Genomic DNA, 11,193 nt, shown 5'->3' on the forward strand with positions numbered 1-11,193 from the left:
GGAGAAATGGGAAGTTGCTTAGCAAGCTTTAATGTCTTCAGCCTTCTAGTCCCGCTGATATATAATGATGATGATAATAATACCCCTATGCCCTAATTATATGCGCCATCTTTGAGCGTTGCTTTTTCCGGACGAATGAGTATTACTAAACACTAACAAGACAACTTTACAAAGGTTAGTTATAAAAGCGCTCCATTGACTCTGGCTTTAGATGCAGCTTTACAATGCAGTATAATGGAACAATACGGATCGGGCTTTCTGGATTAGCGTGGTGAAAAGGGCAGAAATTCAGTCTGAAATACAATATTCGAGTTCTTTTGTCCTAGCAAAGTAGCCTATCCATTGAGAGTAGATCGATTTATGTGGGTGAGCCTGCAATCAGGTAACAATGAGCTGTCAGTCAAACCTTGTGGACCTAGCGTATTCCAGTATTAAGCAAGCTTTAGTCGAATATATTGTTTTCAACGTATCAGAATGATTGGTCAGCTAATGGAATTACGCTTCAGGCCGAAATACAAGTAATTGTTTTTAATTCTCTAGTTAAGTCGCTATGTAAACCTTAAAGTACATCTTTGGAAAAAGAAACAACCTAAAGGCATTTGCACCGAAGGTTAACGCAACGACATTTTGAAGATCTTCTACTTACGCACGGCAAATTAATCCGCAGTCTCGTAGGTGCAGATTCTTCAGTGGCGTGAATTAACTATCGGCCTTAAAATTCAGAAATTTCAGTAATGCATATCTATGTGCGATTATACGAGGTGCATACCATCATCAAATGATCTTCTGTAACTAACGAATGTTCAATCGAAATCAAGTGCATCTTCGTTCTGTAAAAACATAGGAGCTCGTTTCTCAAATATCAGTCGAAGATAAACGGGGATAAAAACATATCATCGATTGTCTCAGCCGAACGGTGATTTGGGATAGTTTTCTGTAAGGGTCGACAGATCAATGATTGTCACATGTTTTCCAGTTATGAATCGGATAAACATGGCTCAAGATTGACAGAAGCCTTCCAAACGAACGCATATCTCATCGCTATTGTCAAAGAAGCTATATGTAGAATTTAGGTTTTTCGTTGTGACCGATTTCCTTTACTGTCTAGAAGTTTTCGCTGCTGCCCCTGCGCTTCTCCAAGTGCAAATTAAGGTACAAAACAAGATCATACTGACCATTCCTTAGGCGAACCCGTCTTCGTCAAGCGCTTGGTGATTCTATGATTGAAATAATGGTCAGTTACCAGAAAGTTGTTTATGTCTTCCAGTACGTCCTAGTTCAGACACGTAGTAGTACTATTCTCGGTTCCTAATTGTAGGAAAAAAATCCTTCCCTCATCGCCACAATATCACTGACAATGCGATCTCGGACATCGGATTGCATCGTCAACCTTAGACAGTACATAATATGAACCTTCTTGCTGCCAACTGGCCGACGCATTTCGTATCACAGCCAGATATTTCGTATCATACAACACACCGTCCAAAGTATGTATTTTCCTATACGTGACGTCGTCGCGTATTTACGAAGCCGTTACCTATAACAAGACAACACAACGTAAGGCCGGCCTGACAATATACGCATGTCAATGTCACCTTCGGAATCGTCCGTGTGGATGCGTAGATGAGCTCAACCCAGCGTTATTATTTCTATGTGCGTCCGATAGCTAGATAACAACCTGAATGGAAGTATTGATAGAACAGCCTATTTCGACATCAGTTGTCGCTAGTTACGCCGTTGTAACGATCTCTAGTCACAATGAGTACGCAAATGTCGGCTGGACTGGACTGGGTTGGGCTGGGCTGGGCTGGCCTGGGCTGGGCTGAGCTGGGCTGTAGCGACGACGGCGACTGACGATAGTTGCACACGAAGTGGTTATCGGTCGACAACACCCAACGCTAAAGGACATCAAGGAGTATTCCAGCTGATGGGTCGAGATATGGTTGCAACTCGCTGATGGAACCCTCTGACGGCGATCACCACGACCACAGCCAATGACCGGTCACATCAACAAGTATCGATTGGTAGCAAAGCTCCAAGCTTTATTCGACGCAGGGCAGCGCTTTAATTGGCAGCAAGATTGTGTCACAACTGCCTGTTTGTCTATGAATCGTCGGTGATGGTGATACGAGTGCGCCTCGAGTTTGCATGTAAATACGCTATATTCTTTAAGCATTGATCTTTGCTGCGATAAACGAGCCCTTCGCCTTAAACATGGAAATATATGCCTCAATAACGCTGTACACGTCTTGCGGTAGAACCTAAGCGTGCGTGAATGCTTTAGCGGCAATGGGGCGAGCTGGGCGTAAGACGAAAAAGTTCCGAAATGATTCGAACGGCTAATTACTGAACTGTGTATACGTATATATATATGTTCGTGGACAATACTGATTTCATATTTGTAGTAATACTCACTACGCATATGCCGGTAACGTTACAGACTGACTGCCCGCGATAAAAAGGAGTCTGAACTGAACATATATATATATGGATAGATATAGATATATATGGCTCATTATAACAAACAGGCAAACGTTTATGTTGTAAACTAATTGCTTTAGCCCAAACACGCACGATCAAACCAATTTAGCTTTACGGCACCAGGCGAATTCGTCTATTAAATAACACTGGGTTCGTTCAACGACTTGGCTTACTTCGACATGAAATGTGCCCAACAACCCGCCACTTAATAGTAAGTTTCACAGCTTCAAGGAAACAGAAGCAAAAAAAAAAAGAAGGCAACGAGATTGAAACTACTTCTATTTTTGCCAGGTCGATTACGCTCTACGATATATATTACGCATCTAATTAATGCACGTTCGCTCATTCATTATCATTAACAATACAATGTTTTATCAGCTGCGCTGGCCATTGCTAAAAAGGGATCCCTTTTGTCCTGTTGTCGTAACGTTTCGCTTTTACAGGTATTGTTTGTGACAGTCGGACTGGGGAAAAATACGTTGATAACTCCCTATCATTTGACACGCATTAGACCCACATTCATACATACACACAGAGTAGAACCAGCGCGCAGAACTCCAGACGGTGCTCGTCGTGTCTGCTAGCGACTGTTCCCCGCCGGTAGAACTTTCAACGGTATCTGACAAGAGCAATGCTGTCATTTAACGAAACGCCTTCTGGATTGTCGATGCTAGGAAACTCACCGCGACCTATTGAGGACTATTTGTTTCTATATCGATTAGCAAATCAGACATCATTAACTCGCTTTGTTAAAAGTGAATGGTGGATGACATTATAGCGCACCTTGAATATGCTTTTGTACGATTGACACGTGATATCCTGATGTGGCTGGCTCGTTGACTGGCTGGCTGTTTGTTTCTATTATTACGGATAGCTGTCCTGGCTTACGAGTATGTCCTGGGATTTATTGACGCATTGCCAACCATAAATTGCTATTCCCCGTAGCACCACGTTCGGACTCCAGCAATGCCTTCATAAACAAGCACGACACCGAGCATTCTAATCCAAGGAAGTATACAGGTGTGGACAACTGATTTCACTTGTAATCGAAGATGGTAAAATTCACCCTAGGTGCACCCAGACCTAGCTATATAGATGTACGCATATACTCGGTCGTCTTGTACTCAAGATACGTTGAATACATAGGTATAGCACAACAGACTGGGGTTCGTGCAGTTGCTGCCGTCGCTCCTTCCGGACAGACACACTACGCAAACGCCAAGAGGACTCTTTCCGCCATTGTAATGGCGTTAGCTATTTTATCTGCCTGCGAACTCCACGGTGTATCACTCACACTCCCTGCTCGGATTTACTCCGTCGTATGCGCGCTTTTCTTCTCGACACTACCAGCACAAACAGGACCGTTACTGTGGCTGCTGCTGCTGCTGCTGGATGCTGATATCGACAGTCGCACTTGTTGGCTTGTATTGGGCGAGCGAGGCACACACAGCCAGATATAGTTCAATACTTCAATGCCAAATCCAGCTCATGGAACGACTACAGCAGTCAGTCACCGTTGTCGCGCCAGCAACTTTTGATAACGTCGTCTATTACGGTCGTTGTGATGGAACCTTGCCGTCAGCGAAACTGCCTGCTCCTGGGTAGAGTACGCGCTCGCAGCTAGATTTCGTAACCAACAGCGACGCTTCGATTCGCATTTAGCCCGTGGAGTGGTAGCCGTGGCGGTGGCGGTGGTGGCGGCGGCGGCGGCGGCGACGGCGACGGCGACAGCGACAGCGACAGCAACAACAACAACTCTATAACGCAGACGCTGATAGCTCCCGTCACCATGGCCTTTGCTCACTAGTGTTCACTTGTATCGACGGCACTTGCACTGTCGCCCTTGCGATGGTGAGCGCCGACACTCACCGCATCGGCCCTTCCTCCCCTCACCGACGACGGTCGCCCGCTGGATTGTCGCTCGTTGCCTTTCATTTTTACCGGCGGCGGGAATGTCTAATAAAGCTGCTGCTGTTGCTGCAGAAAACATGGCAATATTGCCGATGTACATGGACTGCGCCTGATTTCTGTTACGAAAAAAATATGTGGAAGAATAGAGTACCGGGTATCAATGAGGTGTGCCAGCTTTCCCAGCCATTGAAATCTGTAAGATAACCTGTTCCGTTGATAAAGAGGCAAATCTAGGCTTAATAACAAGTCTATGGATAGACATCGTGGCAATTCATCCTGAGCTTTGATTGTTGAGTGTATCGTCACACGGACATATAGGCGTACGAGACTCCCTTTTGTTTCGACCGTCTGTCTACACACGCACACTACGGGCTCTAACGAGTTCTGTGAAAATTCTGTAATCCGAGAAAGCTTACCTGCAGCTGTTCTTTTGGATTCTGTTCTGAATTGGAATATGGGTCCAGGGTATTGCAAAGCAAAACAAGTGTCAAACAATTTACAAAGCTGAAATTCTGACAACTCGCTGTATTTGTCGGTTCCGAGCGGTCGATATCCAATCTAATGTCATTTAGAGATGCTGAACACGACCTATAAGGTTTGCGCCTGCCGCACAGCTAGGCCTTGTCCAATACCTCGCCACTCTCTCCACAAAAATTAAATTCTATAACAGGATAGTGTGCGTGTTATAAAAGGCATCATAATCAGATGTGATTTCATTGGTATTCAATAAGATTCATGAGGGACTAGACAAGGCGCGTGAACCGGCTGTTGGAGTTCCAACACATTCGAACTTTAAGGACAAGGATTTAAAAGGCGTCACCAAAATCATCCTCATTTCAACGGTATTCATCGGTTTATCGCCATCGACAGTTCTAACTTAACGATTGAATTGTCGGTGCTGATACAACGGAACTGTGATTCAAAATCCTTTCAACAACTTGTTTGTTAGCAGAGTGACTATTCAAGTGGACAAAGAGGTCTTACATGGCAGGGATTGTTTGAGTCCATGGCCATTTCCTCATCAATAGGCCACCGCTTACATGCTATTCGTAGGCGGTTTAAACCCCCTCAAAATAATAACAGGAATCAACTAATTCTTAAAACACTGTTCATGTGAATGCTGCGTAGAATACCAAACCGTCTAAAAACAATATTTCACCCTTACTATCCTATTTAGCAAATGATTAATTGTATAGCCTTATCCTTTTAACGCGAAACTCGTATGTATTTTTAACGTTAAAAAGATCTGATCTTATCAATAAGGGTCAATAAGAGTGTGCTTCTAATAAGAGGCCTTTGTTCCAAGTCCGCGCGCGAAGAGAGAGACGTAGTTCATCATTCAGTAAATCACTTGTCATTTTTTTCTCCCGACATAATACAAGGTGGAAGTACTTGGAAAGCCCTACGAAAGCACTACGATAGTTGCCTATTCTTGGCATGTTCCTTTTGATTGCAAAAGTATTGTATATTGGCATTTTTCTTTTTTCACGAAGACAACTGAATATCAACAATCTATATTATGATATTTCCGCAATCCCTTATTCCCGGCTTCTGGCCGTTAGTGCGCTCATCTATCCTCCCTAAAAAAGCAAAGAGCCGATTTCAGTCGATTTTTCGCCGAGCAATTTTTTCATCGTTCCAGAAGAGCGCCGAGCATTCGACACTCGCTTTTTTAGTGGCCCCCAAATTAAACCCCACATATTTATTTAATCGACCCAGAAAATGGTTGCACCATTGGCGTCACGTACTCGCCTCCGGCCGGCTAACTTCAGCCAGTCCAGCCACTTTCAATCCAAACCACAATGAACGGTTTTTCGCGTTTCACGTCCGGCACTTAAGCGTTTAGATATTACTTTAAAAACAGCCACTTCAGTCGAAAAGCGATAGCAGACGGTAACGATACGGCTGACTACGCGGCGGCGTCACGGGCAACATGAAGACATGCAAATTTCAAAACAAGAAGCCGATCCTTTCTAGCCAGGAACAGTTCGGTGCCTTTGGTAATAATGGAGCCGGTGATGAGGCGACAGAAAAAAACGAGTAGTTCAGGTGAATAAGCGAGCGAGCGATCAACAGATTGCCGGCCCGTGCAAGAATCGAATTTGACAGCGATCGTCACTGTCTCATTTGGCCAATACCCAATTGCCAATAACAAGCAATAGGGGCTTTCCCTTCCTTTGATGTCTTTCATGATAAAATCTTCTTTACCGTCAATGTGATTTTTGCCACAAACAGGCACTGACCACCGCGGCGGCAGCCGGTGTGCTGCTGTTACATGAATCGGGCACCGTAGCATTGCTCTACATATGTGTATTAGATTCTTTAACGGTTCGTGACTGAGCTTGCCGAGTGGATAAGTGGCGACGGTAATAATGGGTCACTTCAGCTTGCGACAAGGAGATCTCTCTCTGTCTGTCTGTCTATAGATACGGACAGTGTTGAGCTGATGCTGTTCAATGAGATCGAGATACCTCCCACACGAAAGGAATTACGGAAGACAACGCAGTTAGTAAAAACATCGTTAAGCTCCCCAAATGGTGTCTGCTTACATCGGGCATGTAGTTGTCAAACGCGGTTGATGTAGGAACGACGTCTTGATAGACGTCCTAGAATTAGAAATCTGTGGAGAGCTGGGAAAGGAATGGAGACCCTACATGGCGGCATGGACCGCATTTTACGGATCGATCGATGCGTACCGCGTAACTAGCTGAACGTACGCTAAACGGTTATCAAAAATGTTAAGTTTGTTTCGATAATTTCATGTAAAGGTTAAGAGCTGGCTTTCACATATTTGATTGCGCACTGTGTTCTTCTTATATTATTATTAGCGCGGAATGCTAGTATTAGGGACGCATTTGACCGACCCTGATTACTCACAAACAAAAAAGGTGGTTTCTGGGTTAGCGATGGGGTAGCGACTTAGCAACAACAAAGCCATCGTTGTAATGTACTAGTAGAAGATCAATAACTTTTATGGTCGAAGCTCTTCTCACGAACTGTTATGTCGTTGTACGCGTCTGTGTGTCCCGGTTTTTGCAGCTTGGGCCGCATTTATTTATCGTATCATCTACGTCGTACAAAATTGACCCTCCGCTGTTCCTGATTGTTATATTGTGACTTTTCCGATTTCTTCGACAGTTTGCGTTTGGATAGCGGCCTTGCTGGTTGATAATCTATGCTGACTTCGATGTAGCTCCATAAGCGATGCCATCTTGTTTCAGACTCAAATGTTTCCAAGGAATACTAGAACTTGCTAACGCTAAAATCTTAATTTGTCGATTTTTATCACCATTTAGGCAGTGCTAGTAGTGGTGCCTAAGGAACCCGCATGATTTTCATTAGGTTAAGCGATTGCTTGATAATAAACGGTTGACAATAATAACTTGTTTCGAATCGCATAATATCAATGAGATATATAACATTAGGAACTGCAGGCAGGATCTATTGTATCTAGCAACGATACAGCCACCTAACTCCTGGTGTGGACACCTTTTGGGCATGTGAATATGGTTATACCTATATAAATTGTCTTGGAAAGCCAACTTAAGCAAAGATGACTACAAGCAGGCTGCTGAGGTTTGTATACTCTAAAATATCCGCATAATCAGGAACAGTAGAGCTCTCGTGAAAACCCGCTGTATCGTCTTCGTAAACAGGGACTCGATTCGCGAGCCAAAATTAACTAGCTTATTTTCCTTAACGTACCAAAACGCAAAGCATACATATATTAAACTTAAAACGCTACACTCACTTTTCCCTTCAGCACTATTATTTCACCTTATTACTGCAGAGCAAATCACCAGACCTCAAGGAGATAATTCGAGCGGACTACGTTAGTGTTTCAGTACACCCTTTACTTCTTTCCTTTGTTTATCTTTTATGTAGCCGTCGAAATCACATGCATGAAACAGGACTACTTTAAAGACTAACAAACAAAACTTAAACTTATTTTACTTAAACTTAAGTGTAAACTCCGTTATCAAGCAGCTACCGCTATTCAACTCCCATTCGGGTCAGTCGAATCTACATAGATTCGGTTAATCAGCATTTCTCCTTTCATGTGCATCTCACTTGTTTTTCCTTTATTTTTTCATTCACCTGTAATTCAGTGTTGATGATGACGACTAACCCCCCTCCCCCTTTTGAGAGAGGTCGACACCGCGTGGTACTGAATCGTAAGGTGCAAGTAGGTAGGTTTGACTCTCGCGAAAAAGAGGTTCGGTTGAAGGGCTGTTTTTCCATAACTCTCGTTCTTCTCTAGATCATTTCATTCATTCTCTAGATACATTTATCTAATTACATAAGATGAGCGAAGTTTGACAGATGTGTTTAACCTTCGACACCAAACGAACGCATTGAAATGCGTTCGTCTGGTGCCGTTTGGTGGTGGAGGCCAATGCGTTGCACAGTGTTAAATATTATGAACACATGTGCACCTATTTTCAATAATGATTTTGGATAGCATTTTGCTTTGTATGCGATGTTCTTTGGTAACGTATTTTTACCCAATATATTCAACGAATATGCGCCATCTAGCAGCGTCGTGTACTAACGTACAATTTGCATCCGAAGTTCTTGGACATTCGGATGCGATCATGGGTTTCCCGTGAAACGCTGATTTTTACGACAACTTTTTGTATCGACCCAGAAAAGTCGAAAGTTGTTGAAATCGTATCCTAGCATAAAAATGGCAATCTATATACAAACTGAGCGGATAAACTAAAACGAGCCCAACCTACTTGTTTATCGTATCTGAAATACATTTATCTGTGTTCGGAAATACAGTTTCCTATTATGCCGTTTACTATTATGAAACATGACATAGTAAACTCGCAGCTCTTTCGAAGTTTCATCATAATGGCAGCCCTTTATTTCAAAGTGTCCACCATTGTTATATACGACTTTCTGTTAATTGGATCGTTAACTTCGGCCACTGTATAAGTGAGTACTCGCGCCGTACAATGAATACTCGAAAAATTATTGAGGACTTGAAGGTATCTAATCTCCGGGAGCAACGTCCGGCACGTTTGGTTGATTACAGAACTCCCCATTATAGCTACCATAATTTTAGCAGCGTAAAATCGAGCGTCGCCATACCGTTTAAATGGTATTTCTATTCAGTAATTCTTATTACAAAGCTTTTTCATTGTTGACGACAGTTGTTGAAGATGCACTTCACGGATAACGACAAACTTGAACCGATGGAGGAGATGAGTGCCCATAAAGCAATAGCGCATGACATTTGCATTATACCACCGAATACATCCGCAAAAATTTTTCTCGCTGTACATTTGGGTTGGGGAGATGTCCCGTCAGTTCGGTTGTTACATTCAACCGCTGGCAAGACCGTCTGCGATTACCATAGCGGATCGATTTTTATCACAGTGATTCGGCGAACGAATCATTATAGCTTGACATCAACGAGAAGCAAGTGTCTGTCATACAGGCCTTTAATATTCGCCTAAATCATTTTATCGGGATGCACAAGAACGATGTTCTTGCATAGACCAAGCTTGAGCGCTAAGACCTGTGCACGTTCACCTCTGCCCGTTAACTCCCCATTATTCATCGACGCAAGTCTTCTACATGTCTCATCTTCGCGAGTTTAAACGTCTCCTTCCGAGATTTTTTAAACAAATAACCGACGGTACCTCTAGTAATAAAATCTCGACTGTACGACAAAATCTCCTCCGCTGTAACTCCAAGGTAGAACTCATTTTTGTAAACCACTTGAATCTTTTGATTTTTCCATATCTCACTTGAACTAGAATAGTAACAATATCCGAGTAGCCAGTCTCAAACTACGAAGAGTACAAATGCATCTAGAACAATGTTAATCAACAACGATAAAATGTTACAAAGTGTCGCCTGTTATAAGATAGCGTCATCTTGAAATATGAAGCTAATGCGTGCCACGTTCCCTATAGAACGAACTTATGAAACAAACTTGATAGCAGAAAGCAGAGGATACGTGTTCGAAATATGAGCAAATCTTTCGTTACATCTAACGTATTCGCGCTTAAGCCCATCAAGCAATAAACTTGCACGTTTGTCTAAAATCAACGGTTTATGTTGCTTGTGGTCTCCATGCAGTTTTCAAAGAATCTGGGATGATTTCGTGACGCAAAGCGGATGATCCAAAATTGAAAAGTTACTTTAAGAGCTCGGAAATTCATTAAAGCAAAAAAAGTGGCACAAAAAGCTTCTATGCGCAAATGAAGGGCTGTGTTTTAAAAGAAAATATCTGTTATTAATAAACTTGTCCAGGTAAACCTTCGTAGCCTGAGGTTTTTGAATCATTTTATACCAGACTTTTTCGGACGAACGTTATCATTAAGTTCATTGCTATTTTAGGATAATTTCTTCAAAACGTTTTGAAGTCCCGAATAAAAGCCGTCGTAGAAGCGAATGGCAGCTACATCAATTTGAACGCGACCAGGAAGGATCTTTCTTGGCACGTGTAAACAATATCATTCCAAAATCTATTTTCTCTTTATCCTTTATGCCCTACGCTTCGTACTAAAACCGATGGGTATTATTTTAAACGGCTGACTGCCAGTAGAAAACGACGCGTCTTGACACCCATATAACGCCGTTAAGTTCGCCGGCAGACACGTTACTTTCTGCGCTACCACGTGAATGAATTCAGATTAAACAAACTACGTCAATTTTGCCTTAATTTATCCCAAATACGCCGTATATGCATGTATATTTTTTTTACTCACACGGATAAAAATGGTGCCGAAATATCAATCTTCCTGTAGTAAACAACGGCATGAAACTCCACAGAGCTGCAATAAT

At 42.7% G+C, this 11,193-nt stretch overlaps 1 protein-coding gene across 26 annotated transcripts in view; it reads right to left on the reverse strand.

The window, feature by feature from the left end:
* LOC111243165 (uncharacterized) overlaps positions 1 to 11,193 on the reverse strand; it is a 173,422-nt gene that overhangs the window by 71,230 nt on the left and 90,999 nt on the right. Inside the window, exon 1 of one of the 26 annotated variants that reach the window (XM_086977561.1) lies at positions 11,118 to 11,184. The exons of 24 other annotated variants lie outside the window; for them this stretch is intronic. In XM_086977561.1, the coding sequence (XP_086833687.1) occupies positions 11,118 to 11,169 (52 nt within the window). In that variant the 5' untranslated portion in view covers positions 11,170 to 11,184. Of the gene's footprint in view, positions 1 to 3,264; positions 4,299 to 11,117; positions 11,185 to 11,193 lie in introns of those variants that run through there. One more of the 26 variants, XM_086977564.1, reaches the window with a different exon arrangement.

The sequence above is a fragment of the Varroa destructor genome, unplaced genomic scaffold, assembly GCF_002443255.2.
Source record: "Varroa destructor unplaced genomic scaffold, Vdes_3.0 BEIS01000001.1, whole genome shotgun sequence".
Classification (NCBI taxonomy): domain Eukaryota; kingdom Metazoa; phylum Arthropoda; class Arachnida; order Mesostigmata; family Varroidae; genus Varroa; species Varroa destructor.